The sequence below is a fragment of the Miscanthus floridulus genome, unplaced genomic scaffold (genome assembly GCF_019320115.1).
Source record: "Miscanthus floridulus cultivar M001 unplaced genomic scaffold, ASM1932011v1 fs_775_2_3, whole genome shotgun sequence".
NCBI lineage: Eukaryota > Viridiplantae > Streptophyta > Magnoliopsida > Poales > Poaceae > Miscanthus > Miscanthus floridulus.
This window is the reverse complement of record NW_027097254.1, coordinates 13,053-28,303: the sequence shown is the minus strand read 5'-3', so window position 1 is coordinate 28,303 and position 15,251 is coordinate 13,053. Positions and strand designations below refer to the sequence as shown.

Sequence of the window (15,251 nt, the reverse complement as noted above, 5' to 3'; positions counted from 1 at the left end):
TATAATAGTTAGTTCACTTCCTAAGAATTGTATGAATAGTTTAATTCCTTGTAAATCAGTAGTTACCGCAACAATGCGATGGGTATGTTTTTAGTATCTTATAATCTTAAACCCCACTATACATTATCAGCCTGTTCGCTAGTTGGTTTCTGGGCTGATAAGCCTGGTTGGTGCTGATTTATTATGAGAAGAAAACACTGTTAACTGGCTGATAAGCCCTGACTGAAACCAATAAATGAACAGGCTGTATATCTCAACATGCAAGCAGCCTACCTCAACGGTCCACTATCACATGCATTTAATTGTCATCATTAGTATGCCACATCATCCACTACCACTAAATTATAACAATTTATTCCTTCATATAAATAATTTAATCTAATTTCATTCGAATCCATTCGTAATTCCCACATCAATGCGTGGGGTATGTTTCTAGTTCACCAAAGAATCCTAATTTCTCGTTGTGGCCGGCTTGCTACTTAAGTACACATGTACTTCATATACCACTTATACTACATGTGTAGCTTAGCATGAAGGTATTTTAGTTTTCTAATTGATTCCAATTTCTTCCAACTACCTATAGTTAATTTCAACTGGTTGCAACTGATTTTAACTAATTCAAACCGGTTGCAACTCCTTTCAACTCCTTGTAGCTAATTTTGCAACTAATTTCATCAGCTTTCAATTGATTCACGCTACTTGCATCTACTCTTCTTTGATCAAATGTGTCCTTACTATGATGCGCTCATTAATCTTGAACACTTTTTGATGAATGACACTTGTAATAACACCAGGAACTTGTAATAGCTTGATTCTTGACTTAACGTTGAAGGTCGAGCAACAGTGAAAGGATCACAATGCCTAGAAGTGAGGTGAATAGAAACTTAAAACTTTTTGCAGCGGATCAAATTTCTAGGTACTGGAAATTTCGGTCCTGATCAGAAATTTTGGTCTTGTCCAGAATTTCTAGCAAGGAACGAATTTCTAGCCCCTGGTGAAAGGAGAGATAACTAGGGTTATGAAATTCAACTTAACCAAATTTAAACTTGTTTTTACCACATGCGTAGATGAGTGATATGTAGTGATTCCAAAGCTACGCTTGCTCCATTGCCTACACACAAAGTAGATCAGGCCGCCACAACAAATAATACAAGAAATATAATCTCAAGAACACAAGCACACGGGATACATGATTTATCTGAGGTTCGGCCACACAAATCATAGCCTTGTCCATAGACATAAACAAATCATTTTTGTAGCAATGTTTTATTGGGCAAGTGTAGTTCTTTTTTAGAGAGCAATTTTTTGAGAGGATGTGTGATTTTTTACTTCATTTCTTAGCGAGCAAATTTTAGTGCTATGTGTCTGTCTCGTCGAGTAGGATTTTAGGGGACCCAACTGGTTTCGGGTCCTCGACGGGTTCGGGTTCAAGTGGGGGTTTACACCAAAAAGGTAGTTTGGTGTTAGGTCGGGTTTGAGTTTCAGGTTTCGAGTTTGGGTGTGCGGGTTCTCCACCCGGCCCCATCTCGCCCTGTTGCCATTCCTAGACTAAGAAGACTCATGTGGTTGTGGCCTGCAAGGTTTCCGACCTCTCTTTTCTTAATCTGATCAACAAGAATCTTCACTAGCCTGTAGGGCTCGTGCCTCATCTCCTTGTTGGAACTCTTCTTGGTGACCACCTCAATCATCTTCATGATGTAAGGAGCATGGGTGCAGGACTCCCTGGGATCCAAATAGGTGGTCTTGGTCTCCCTATACAAAAAGTCAAAAGCACTGAAGGACCGCTCGTCATCATCCTTGAGAGTCAACAACAAAAGACGGATCGAGGATAGAATAGAAGAGGCATCACCAATCTTGGGTGTCAGAGTAGCACGAACCAAGAGATTGATTCATTGATATATCTGTAATACTTCTGCATGTTGGTGGTAGTGCAAATATCTGAAGCTGAGGCAGCACGAGTGTATGCAAAAAAGAAAGATCAATGACCCCTGTCTCATATCCACCATGCAAACTGGGCTTGTCCAAATCATCAAAATCAAAACCAAGAATATAGCTAAGCGAGCATTAGACACATAATAGGGATGTCCCTTAATCTGAAAATGCATGATCTCATACTTCTCATATGTGGGATGCTCATACAAAACAGTGGCATAGAACTGTAGAATAACTTCATCATTCCAATCATAAGACATGGTCATCAAGGATTTGAAGTTAGATACCTTTCCAAAGTGTCAAGAGCACGATCAAACTTCGGATCCTTCACATTCACACAATATAATGTGTCCAATCAACCCGTATCTGCAGCAGCACTGGAGTGGACTTCGTAAAACACGCTCTAAAAAAGAAGCATGAGCAATTCAACAATGATAGAATAATAAAGCTAGCTATGGCTCTTATTATACTTTTGGTTCAAGATAAAAAAAATGCATTACATAAATTCAAATATGTTTTGTTGCTTGTCTGATATAAAACAAATAATCTTAGAAGCATTGGTTTGTGTGCTGCCACAAAATGCTGGAGATAATGCTAGGTCATTTTCTCATGCCTTTTGTCGAGTGTTTGTCTGTGCGGTCGTCTATACGAATCGTCATACAGGTTTAGAGTTGAGATTTTGGGCTATACAAAGCGTGGGTACAATTTAGATGATTAGGTTCTTGATATACGTAGTGTATTCCTGTGTGCTTGTAATGTGATGATGTACTCAGTTATGATCTAATATAATTCTTCTTTCGTCTCAAAAAAAAGTGTCATATTTTTAGAATGATCAAATTTATAGTCATCAATCAACAATCAAATATGATCATATAAAATAAATAAATAAATACTATGAGTACGGAACTGATGAAAAACACGGAACAAAAAATTACCCGATAAACATTACATTTGTCATGACTAGTATCACCCAACTTCTGTTTAGCTACCAGTAATAAGAATCGTCCATAATTGTTGAGATAATTTCTGCATAATTGTTTCAGTCTGAAAAACAAAAAATAGAGGCCGAAGAAACCCATACAGCCTCCATCCTCGCCGTTGGTACTCAAACAAATAAATAAATCTAATCTAACGGACTAACGCAATATGACTGATTGCACTAGCAAAAGAAACTGAAGTTCACATTCACACACACACCCTCCAGAAATAGAAAGCCTGTAAAACCATACAATTCCCATGCCAGGTGCTGCAATGCACCCACCATTTAATGCGCAAAATCCAGCAGCCATACTCTGACCCACCACCCCCGGCGTGCCCCTAGCAATTTGGGTTCGGGCGTTTCCCGTGCCCCGAACGCCGCACCTGATAAAACCACCAGTGCCCCTGGCACCCAAACCTTTTCCCCCTCTGCACGCCCCTCTCCTTTCCTTCTCCCTACTCCCTCCCCCCACCCCTAGCCCGCCCCCACGCCCGTCAAAGCGAGAGCGCCGTATCACCGGTCTTTCCCTTCACCGCCGCCTCGATCCGCGCCCAAAGATACCTTTCCCCCGTCCTCGCGTCCGCCGCCGCCAGCCGTTTTGCTGCGACCATGGCGGCGGAGGGGGAGGGCAAGAACCCGGCGGGCGGTGGCGGAGGGGATAACCCCCAGCACCAGCAGGCAGTGCAGGCTGCGCCGGCACAGGCACAGGGGGAAGCGGCGCAGGAGGCTGGAGGGCAGGGGACGGGACTAGAGCCGGAGGAGGGGAAGGCGGATCGAGAGGTGGAGGGCGGCGGCGCGGGGGAGAAGGTCGACGCCGCGTGCAGAGATCTGGTCCTGGTCGAGGATCCGGAGGTGGTCGCCGTCGAGGATCCGGAGGAAGGTACGGCGCCCGTTCTTGCAGACTCTCCCAGTCTCTCTCTCCGGCCATGGCTCTAGTAGTACTAGTTGCCCCTGTTGGTGCTAGTGTCTCAGCTGTCAGATGCATGGGTACAGTAGTGCTACTTCGTCGACGTCTTTTGCCTTCTGAACAGAACAGGTGCCCAGAAACAGAATAAAAAAATTTGAAGAAAATATTGTTTTGGGTGTTGGTTGGTAACTTTACTTGCCAGCTAATTGTACTTGTGCAGTGGTTTTATTTCTGCCTGTAAAGTAGATTTTGTTTGTTCACTGTATTCATTGTTCTTTTTAAACATTGAGTAGCACCTTTTTGAGTTTTTTTTTTCGTTTGCTCGGTTCGGGTTCTTGTAATAACTTTGCTCTGTTGCATGAGAATACATGCAAAGGATCAGAGATTGAGCTCAGTTATTGCTTTTGTACTGATATGTTAACTCGTATAGTTACCCAAAGGGTTGAAGGCTTCAGAAAAGTATGGTTTGTTTTATTCTATAAAGTCCTTTATCACGATCGTTTGACTTGTAGTCATGCAATAAACAGAAGGCCTTCCTTCCTTTCACCTCTTTGTTGTTATGCTACTTTTCCCTGATACAGTGAACATGAAATTGAAGCTTATTTTAAAGTTACATGTATGCAACCTTTTTGTTCTGCCTGATTTTTGTTCTCTCTGTGTTGAATTAAGTACTCGTGCATGCATCCATGAATTGAGGATTTATGTTTAGTTAGCCTGAAGTTCTTGGCTGAGCGCCTCTTGAGATTTCCCTCCCTGGTTACAGCTGCAGCAACTGCAGCACTTCAGGAAGAAATGAAAGCGCTTGTGGCATCGATCCCTGATGGTGCTGGGGCAGCATTCACAGCCATGCAGCTTCAGGAGCTAGAGCAGCAGTCCCGGGTGTATCAGTACATGGCTGCCCGAGTACCTGTGCCTACTCACCTCGTCTTCCCCGTATGGAAGAGTGTAACTGGTGCATCCTCTGAAGGCGCCCAGAAGTACCCTACATGTATGCTTCAAACCTGTCTCATCATCTGTGTGCTCTTATGAAATTCTGCTGATTTTTGGTAGACTTTGCCAATTTGTTCACTAGATATTCATGATAGCGATTTGTAGGATGGTATAATAAATAAATTTATTAATCTCATCTGAAATTGTCCTTTTTATATAGGTTAAGTTAGTTATATTTTTAGCAAAGCAATGTTCAGATGAAGTGCAATTTGATGCACATGTTACCAAGGGTGATGAAGGAACCTTGTTGAGTTAGGCTTGGAGCATCTTATTAAATCATAAAGTTAAGATTATTTATATATGGGCTATTGGAGGCATTCTAACCGTTCTTGATAACTTGATTGTACAGTGATGGGCTTAGCAACACTCTGCTTGGACTTTGGGAAGAACCCAGAACCAGAACCAGGAAGGTGTCGGCGAACAGATGGTAAAAAATGGCGATGTTGGAGAAGCACTATCCCAAATGAGAAATACTGTGAACGTCATATGCATCGTGGTCGCAAGCGTCCTGTACAGGTTGTCGTTGAGGACGATGAGCCCGATTCTGCTTCAGGATCAAAATCCACTCCTGGCAAGGCTACCGAAGGTGCCAAGAAGGCTGATGACGAGAGCCCAAGTAGCAAGAAGCTTGCAGTGGCAGCACCAGCTGCTGTGCAGTCTACATAATTGATGCAGCATTAGTAGTCGCAGAAAGAGCATAACAGCGCTGGCAACTAGCGCCTTCTTCTTATTGCATGTAATCCCCAAAAGACTGTAGTGTGGTCTTAGCTATAACCTCATTAAGCACCCCCAGTGTCTGTGGGAGGAAGCCGCAAGAACTTCCCCTTATTAGCTGTCAACTGAAAATTTCACTCTTAGGTGTATAGTTTGATTTAGCTTTGTCGTGCCTCCGGCCTTCAGGTAGGCGATGCGGCATGATCTTATAATTCCTCCCTGAACTGACAATATCGCATTGTGACCCAAGAAGCCGGTGGAAGAACCTGTGAAACTGCATTGATGTGCTTTTTTGATGTCCACCTTTATTGTCCTGTGCGCAATTGCGTGATTCATCAGTTGTATAACAGAGTGGAAGATCCATAATTTTATGCCTTGTGGAGATTCAGTTAATCATCTACCTGATGAATGTACAGTGATTGTGTTACTCTGATGATAGTAGGCCAAACAAACGTGGCTGATTGAATGTCAAGAGTTATCAACCTAGAACAGTTCAGGTCTCAAGTGGGAGTTTCATATGAATTTCATTTACATTAAATAGGTTGTCACATAGGCATTTTTTATGACATGACAACAGTATTTAAGAAAAGAGAAAAAATGATGAAACTCTCTTGGCATGATTATCAACTTTCTATGAGTCATAAAATTAAATGTCAATGAAATCATAGAATGAAAACTCTCCCTTAAGAGTGGGTATTTCACCGTGAAAATCTCCACTGAGGCTGCATTAGACGGATCGGCAGTGAGATTCTGTTGTGGCATAACTCATTTTCGTGTCGGCAACGGGTTACATGTGCCTAATGTGGGAAATCGTACAATATTAATTAATGTATTGATGGAGAATTGTTTCTGTACCTGGTACTTTGCCCTTTATTGAGATGGGGACGCCTGATTCCAAAATCAATTGTCCTTGCAAGAGTATAACGTAACAATAAGTCGGCTCCAGTTTCGCATCGATAGGAGCTGTGTTCCCAGCCTCAACTTAAAAAGGGCTCATGCGAGATGTGTGATTTTTATCTGAATTTCGTAGGAGTTCAACTCTCAGCAAAGGGCATGCGAGATGTATGATTTTTACCTGAATTTCGTAGTTCAGCTCTCAGCAAATTTTCTCAGCTCATGTTCTGGGTAGCCCCAGCATAACGAATACGTTTTAGAATAGCCCCCAGAAGATTTCATCATATAATATCACTTATCCGCATAAGATGCATCACTATAGAACACGCAAAACCATGCCTGCAGTGTATCTAATGGATATCAACGCTGCCAGCATCCAACAATACATATCTTGTTATACTTCTCAAGACAAGGAAACAACTTTCGACTAGGGAATTTACATCGCGCAATGCAATACACTGATGAAGTTGATAGTTCTCTCTACAGAAAACAAAACAAGAAGAACGGAAAACGTAAGTGTTTTCTGGGTCTATTTTCTTTACAATTGCTGCTGCTCCCTCCCCCCCTCCTCCTCAGATGGTTGTAGTAGTCAGGTAGTTGACACAGGAAACAAAATTAGTAGCAAGTGTTCATATATATAATACACCTGAAAGGAAACTAGCGTTATGGGTTTGATCCTGGGCTTGGACCTCATGCGCTCAAAATATCTCGTCCTCCGCTTGGAGCTTTTGAAGTGCTTTCTTTGCATAAATAGTGATCGCAGCAGTGGAAGCTGCAGCAATTGTAAAGCCGATTCCATTGTAGATAATCTGATCCAACGACAAGAAGGACCCATGGCTAGTTGCTACAGCCAAGCTTTGTAGAAGTTTCCCACTGTTTGCAAAAATTGGCATTAGTTTCTCCTGACCGATGCAAGATAAAGTGAATATAATCTTACAGCAGCTCAGACATAATATTTGAATTATAGAGTTTATGCTCAGCTGCTCACATGAAAATAGCACGTAATAGGATGCACATCATCACTCAAGTTTCATGCATGTAAGTTTCGAATTAAAAAAGATATATAAGGGCAGCAAGCCAGCAACTCAACAAAACCAATGTATCCTGACTCCGTCAAACAGCATTAATGAATATAGGTGACTAGAAAAACCAGCTATCACAAAGAGTAAATCAGATATAACACGCTAAAGGTTTCATCTAAAGTGCTGACACAAATTCACCACAATGGGTATCACGCATGATCAGGTGAGCAGAAAAAAACACAAGATCAAAAGAACAGAAGACATGAGGTAAGTACAAACCTGTATATTGCAAGAAAAGTTTCATGTATGGTTCCAGCCATAGAACCCGCTATGTATGGGTAATATTTGACATTCGTAGCCACAGAAGCATAGTTAAAAACTATATATGGAAATGGAGAAATCCTTAGTAATGCAACAGCCTTAAATTGATGATGCCAATCTCCTTCGCCAGCAAGCCTAACAAAAGCTGCTTTCTTTGGCCACTTCTCCAACCATCTCTGCAGAACAATTAACAACCATATTTTCGAAACTAAGTAATTTGCTAATCTATTTCCTATTCTATTTGGATAAAACATAAGAAAAACGACGGTAATTGACTCACATGTATCCTACAGTGGAATGCAGAGCCTATAAAATACGGCAATGACATGCCTATGCTCATCCCCACTGTGATTATCAAAAAGCCATAAAGATATCCAAAAGTCATCCCCGCAAGCCACATGAAGGGCGAAGAAGGTAACAAAACACTTGGGAATAAGGCGATTGCGCCAAAACATATTAGAGCAATAGCTGGTCTGCTGAAAGTTGTTGATTCCCAGTAAAGAATAGGTGCAACAACCTGCAATGACAACATGGAAATCAAGGTCGGCAAGAAACTAAGAACACAATTCCAGGGATATCCGGGGCATCGAAAGTTATTAAAGAAAGCCAACAGGTCTGTTCAAGTGGACTATAAGGTGGTCACACTAAATTGGTGCCGATAAATAGATGATGCAACCAGCTATTCACTCAATTCAACAGAATGAAACTGTAAGCTCTCTGATCAGCTGAAATGAAGATGTCCAAGCTTTAGCATAACACAAATGATCATCAACTTCTCTGGAGAACTATCTCATATAATTTACTTTGAAGTGACGTAAACAAGTAGTGTCCACAAGCACATGACCTCTAATTACAACTGCTCCTTGCACGTGCTATTGACTTTATTGTACATAAGTGTCTGATCTGACTTAATATTGTAAACCTTTGGAAGGGATAATAAAGTTCAGTTAGTAATTGTAGGTAGAGCTGTAAACATTAATTTGAAAACAATTTCAATCCTTTTTATAACCAGAAATATCACAACTAATAGCATTACAAGACCATTCCAGTCAATTTACGTTGCAGTGCAAGCACAGATGGAGCATCAGTTCATATCTTAAATATAAAGGCCAATCATAGGCAATGATTAGAATTAACAGAAAGTTATGGCTCATTCGGGCAAGATTTTTTGTTTTCCAAGAGTCGTAGCACACTATCACAATTTTAAGTCTAGTCTACTCATTAACATGTTACCCTCATTGCGATGTAGACACCCAAAAAAATTGACTTCCGAAGAGATCTACTAATATTATGTGCCATAGTATATTAAGATCCTTGAACACTACAATAAAATAAGCTAGCAAAATATTATCACCAACTACATCAACATCAAAATCCAACCAAAACATATCGCCGAAAAAGACTTGTGAAGTATTCCTCCTGAAGTTAACCATGATAACAGGAGCATGGGCAGAAAAAGGAAAACTATTTCTACCCAACTACTTCTGGAGAATAGCTTTCACAACAGAGTTTGCTTTCAAAGAAGGCTCAAGTGGGTCCAGAGCCCAAATGGTAGCACAAGCTGTACTTGTTCCAGGTATCACTTCCATGTGAAGTTGCTTGTTGCGAATACAATTTTCTCAACCAAAGTGGGTTTGTTTAATTATTAAAAGGCCACCAAAAAAAAATTTAGCCATGATACTCCTAACAATAAGGTTCACTGTACCACATCTTAACATCAAAAAAATCAAGAACCAGGTGGTTTGTGAGACTATTCCTACCCTTCCACCTTTTGGTGAAAGCACATACACTACTGGAGGTCCAGAGCACCATGCGTGCAGACCCCACATATTGGGCCACTAAATACCAGTGAGAGGCATTGGCCGATGTCAGAACTTCGAGACTTGGCAAAGCATGTCTCCTTCTCCTGTATTCCAGTTGGGAATAATGCTAAATACGCCCTTTGAAAACGACATCCTATTTGGCCCCAGTCATCTTCAAAACTGATATCTCAACAAAATCTATTGGTATTCTAAGCTCTGGTTCAGATTGAGATCCTAAAACTCCTGACATCCTCATCCTTCTGCTGGTAATATTGGTAGAAGGAAAATTAGTCATCTCACCTATTCTCACGAGCTAGCCACGAAATAAAATACCATAAGAACACAAACAAAACAAAGAAAATGTTTCTACCACAAACAAACAAAATATATCTAACAAATATCCCAGCATTCATGCACAAATCGAAACCGCATCGCAACCGACGATTCGACGGACACACCAGGAGCAGAACTTAGAAATGATAGGAAAGATCTCGCGTTCGCGAGCAATTTCCGCACGATCCGTGATGCAAGCAATCCCCTCAAAGGAGGCGCCGTCGGAGGGGAGGGAGGAGGGACGGGACGGGGCGAGAACACGCACCTTCTTGATAAGGAGCGGGACGAGGAAGACGACGGCAGCAGCTCCGGCCCCAGCAAGGAAGATCCCGAGCACGGCGACCTTGGCCCACCACCGGATCGCGCGGCACCGCAGCACCCTCGGGCACTCCGCCGCCGCGGCCGCCTTGACGGCCGCCGCGGCATCCCCCTCCCCCTTGGACGCCACCTCCACCTCCTCCGGGATCCTCACGTACTCACCGCGTCTGCCATTGGCGGACCCGGGCGAACCCATCGACCGTGGGGACCCGATCAGGCTAGCATCCGCGGGGGGACGCTGCCCCGGATCGTGCTGGTGAGGAGCCGCCGATCGGCCGGGACCCGAGCGGAATTGGGCTCGGGTTGGGCGGGTTCCGGCGAGCTCGGCGTGATTGAGGGCTAGGGTTTGTGCCCGGGAGGCCGGAGGCGTTTATGAGAAGCGGCAGGTGGAGGAGAGAGGCAACGGCATTGGAGCGGACTCGGAGAGAGAGCTGGAAAATTGCGGAAATGGGGTGAGGATAATGTGTTGGATGACGTTTTGGCCCTCTTGTTGTATACCCAGTTACACACACCGTATTTGTACGCTGTGCAGATTTTTATTCTGCAATGATCAGGTGTAGTCGTGTAGACGCAGAATGCATGCCTGATTTATATCATTATTATTAGTGTCATAATGTATAAGTTTTTTATTTGTGAAAAACTCTTTGAAGTAGCAAATACTCCATTCATTCTAAATTGTAGTCGTTTTGGTACACCGTAAAAGTTACGTATATGTAGGTTCGCATAGCAAAAAAAAAAGTTATGATATGATGTTTTGCGAAAAATACCCATGTTTTAAGTACTTAGACATGCCATTGCAAAAAAGAAGTTTTCAGGTTCGTATTATCTTTGTGTTTTAAAATTGCAATATAGATTTGTTGATATTCTTTGTGTTCTATAGTGTGTTAGAATTAGCCTGGAAAACCATTCCTAAAAGAGAATGAAAAGCCAACACAAAAAATCAACTTTTGAATAATCAGGCTAACCATGTTTGACCGTATCTAAACATAAACACAACATGTATTGTTGCATACAGATGGCAATGAAAAGCAAGGGATAATGTGAAGCGATAATGGGTTCAAAGCAAGCTAGTTGATTGGAACAAAAGCTATCTATCTACGATGTTAGATGGGATGAGGCGTATTTTCGGAGGAGTCACCTGCGCAAAAGAAAAGCTATTATAGTGTCTTGTGTTACGAGGTGGTGCATTCGTCCACGACCATCACGCGTGCTTTCCCCGCGTCGAAAACATTTGACCACTATAGCAATTGCAGGAAAAAAAACACACACAAAAAATGACATCACACGCCAGAACTAATGTCGTGGCTTGTGGTTAAAGCAAAAACAGCAAGGAAAGGATTAAAGGAAAGAGCTGGCAGCAGTAAAAAAAAGCAAGGGCATCGACGTAATTTCGGGCAGAGACTCAAAACAGCATCAACCGTGGTGGAGGCGGCCCGCCGGTAAACGTGGTGCTCTTTTGGCGCGTCCAGACAGACTAGCGTCCACTCCAGCGACAGCGAGACCGCGGAGTAGTGGTCCGGGAGACGGGGGCGTGTGCGGGGTGCGCCACCGGTCCAGTCCCGGAGACCCGGTCCCCACCGCGTCAGCGACAGCGCAGGCAGTGGGCTTGCGTCGCGTCGCGTTGGTCGCTTGTTGCGTTGCGTTGCTTGGAGCCCGCTCCGCAGTGGGCGGTCGGTCGGTCGGCCGAAATCGACCGCCGACGCGCCAGAGCCGGTAGGTCCCAAGTCGGAACGGAACGGTCGCAGTTGTTTCTTGGCGGATAGCTCACGCTTCCTGACATGTGGGCCGGAGAGCGTGGGCCCGTAGCGTCACTGGGTGCTTCCGGCCCGTAACTCTCCTGCTGCTCGGCGTCGGCGTGCGCGCAGCGAGGTCGAGAGGTGCATGCACAGCATGGCAATGGGCAATGGTCATCGGCCGGCGCAGGCAGGAAGATAGGGACAGGGTAGGGTCATTGGTCAAAACTCAAATCAAAAGGGGAAAGATTCGTTTCCGTTTAGCTCGCCCGTGCACGTACGAGTACGTATATGACTGTATGAGCAGTGAAAGAAATGCAGGCAGCAAGGCTGCAGCGTACTGTATGGTCGTCCCAGGAAACATACGAAGGTCAAGTCGTAGCTATAGGATAGGACTAACCGACTAGAAGTATCCTGTACTATGTGCTACGTACTCCGTATAGGATATGACTAACCGACCAAAGGTCAAAATTTCACCTCCCTGTATACCATGATATAGGACTATAGGAGTAAGGTTAAATTTCTCACCTCAAGAAAAAAAAATCCTCCCATGACAGTTTTTTTTACAACATTCCCATGACAGTTTGATGCACATGAGATAGGCGTGAAGCAACAGGGGTAAAATCCAACACCAATTTCCTAGGGTACGTGGATAAAAGAATCTGCTTATTATAATCTATTCTTTAAACATGCCTTAGATTTTTTCTTGAGTTGATGTCATCCTACGTGCTCTCTCTGTCCCAAAAAGGTTATATTATGGCTTGCGTGCTAGTTAAAGTGTTTGATGTTTGAGCAAGATTTTAGTTAAAATGATTCATGTTTGATCAAGATTATAGTTCACTGAGCCACCGCTCTGCCAGAAAATTTTCTTTATATCAAAGTAGAACCATGTAGTTTTCTAGCTAAATATTTTTGCATAGTAAGGATTGCGCGGGCTCCTAGCTTCTGGCTCCGCTAATGAGTTCACTCCCGTCTACTATTTAAAAAACGGTATGAAAACATGAATACTTCAGGGAACCAAATTAAAACATAGTGGCGCCTAAATCATTTGATACTTAAGGTCCCATCGATCGACATGCGTGGCTTTCTGCTGGATCGCCCTGTACCAAACTACCAATGCTAACTGCTGCTACGCCACTCTTTCTATCGATCTTTTTGTGCCGAGACGCATAATAATGCTACTAGCACACTTGCGAGAGAAAAAAAAAAAAGGTATAGTGGCATACAGATCGACCACTTGCTTCATGGATCAATCACGAGGCTCGACGATCTGCTACATGCATCCAGCTCGATCTGCACGTCCATTATGATGGATCACCCGGTTGTACTCGACCCAACCATGAACCGTGCATGTGGCGTCCCGTGCTGTGTCCAATGATGCGTGGAACACAAAGAATGCCCCAATAATGATTTGTTTTTTTTCGTGCCCAATGATTTGCATTGCTTTTGGTTCATCTCATCCTTGGACGACTTGGACAACGATTATATTAATTGCTCGCTGATTTGCTGTCAATCTGGCATTGCCGTCATCGGACCGGACGCGCTGTGTGCATCACGTACATGCGCGGCGAACTGTGTCTTATGGAAAGCCAGTGGTGGTTGTTGCACATGTTCGAACAATTATTATGAGGAACCGTTAGATTTTTATAAGCGTCAAAATATAAAGGAGTACTTATAAAGGGCGTACTCAGTGCAGAGAGCTCCCTGCTCTGTACGGGGTCTGGGGAAGGGTGTCAGTGGCAAGCCTTACCCTCGCCTGTGCAATGCGAGGAGACCGCGACTCGAACCTCGGGACCTTCCGGTCACAGACGGTAAGACTCTACCGCTTACACCAGGCCCGCCCTTCAAAGGAGTACTTATAGTGAAAGAAAAAGTTCATATATAATACTAGTCGTGAATTCCTTCATACCTTTTCTCCTTTTATTCTATTCGGAATTCTTCGGTGTTTAAAAATTTTATAGTTCCAATCGATTTATCCAAACAGAATAACATCGGAAGCATTAGAAAGCCCGAGCAAATTGGATCGGCTGGATGATGCATGCTACCGTGGCATGTTATATACTCCCTCTGTTCAAAATAGGTGACTTTTTTTTTACTTTTAGACATCTTGTTTGACCAGTTCGTCTTATTTAAAATTTTTATATAAATATTATATATGATTTATTTTTATTATTAGAGATGTTTGAATAATGATTTATTTATTTTATAATTTATATAAAAACTTTGAATAAGACGAATGGTCAAATAAGATGTCTGAAAATAAAAAAAAATATCGCTTATTTTGGAACGGAGGGAGTAGATATATAGATAAGAGCTTCTATACTGTAAGATCCAAGCTGGTTGTGTGCCAAACTATGCGCTGACCAGCATGCACAGATCAATATGCCATCGCTGTTGACGACGGCAGCAGCTGAAGCCTGAAGCGGACGAACAACAACCATACCTAGCTGCGCCTATAGTACTAGTACATGTCACGGCGGACGGACGGCGCCATCGATGGATCGCCCCATCACCATCCACATTCCACCAGCAACCCCCATGGCCTATGTATTGGGAAGCAACAGGGACAGCACGTACCGCTGAGCGCAGATTGATTGATTAACGTAAACAACCCGGAAAAAGGTGGTAACGATCGAATGCTAAGCCCCATTCGCTTCGAGAAATTTGAAGAAATCTGGAGGAATTTGTGAGAGAAAAACACTTATTCTGGATGAAAAAAAAAAACAGATCAAACCGGATTTAAGGGCATGCGAACGGAGCCTAATTCCCTTCCCTTCTCCACCAATCGTCTCGATCTGCGATAGACGACGTGCGTCGTGGCATCTGCCTGTTGCCAACACGCAAACCAGCGGATCGATCGGAGTCGGAGCAACACCACCGCCTGCGCGCGCCCCTCACTCATCATCCCAACTCAAGTCCACACAGGCGTTCCGTGCCGTGCTGGGTGTGCTTTCGCGCAGACGTCGCGGGGAAGGAAGGAAACCAAACCAAAGACGCCTGCCGGCTGCCGCGGACGCGTGACCGATCGAGGCCGAGGGAGGCGCCGCGCCCGCGCGCGCGCGCGATCCACGGACCGAGCATGCGTCGTGCGTGCCGCGCCGATTCATGCTGGCCCCTCCCCGTGAGGCGTGAGAGAAACAAACTAGCATAAAACCCAAACCGGCGAGCAGTGCACGGGAAATGCGTGATGTCTTGGCCGAGGCATGTTCGCGTGCTCGGGCCGGCCACGCTACCCAACTCATCCTATATCTCTCTCCAGCGTGCCAGAGGTTTGGTATCCTGCCGATTGCCAAACTCTTAGGTAGG

The 15,251-nt window shown here is 43.9% G+C and overlaps 2 protein-coding genes across 2 annotated transcripts; one reads left to right on the top strand and one right to left on the bottom strand.

Moving 5' to 3' along the window:
- Window positions 1-3,357: 3,357 nt before the first annotated feature.
- LOC136533036 (GRF-interacting factor 10) lies at window positions 3,358-5,896 on the top strand. The gene is made up of 3 exons (XM_066525607.1): window positions 3,358-3,791; window positions 4,582-4,806; window positions 5,158-5,896. The coding sequence occupies exons 1-3, from the start codon at window positions 3,521-3,523 to the stop codon at window positions 5,472-5,474; spliced, it is 813 nt and encodes a 270-aa protein (XP_066381704.1). The 5' UTR covers window positions 3,358-3,520; the 3' UTR covers window positions 5,475-5,896.
- A 774-nt stretch (window positions 5,897-6,670) lies between these two features.
- LOC136533035 (uncharacterized) lies at window positions 6,671-10,669 on the bottom strand. Its single transcript, XM_066525606.1, has 4 exons — window positions 10,160-10,669; window positions 8,040-8,276; window positions 7,718-7,935; window positions 6,671-7,289 (listed from the first exon to the last, which is right to left on the bottom strand). Exons 1-4 carry the CDS (start codon window positions 10,406-10,408, stop codon window positions 7,115-7,117), a joined length of 879 nt encoding a protein of 292 aa, XP_066381703.1. The 5' UTR covers window positions 10,409-10,669; the 3' UTR covers window positions 6,671-7,114.
- Window positions 10,670-15,251: the final 4,582 nt, after the last annotated feature.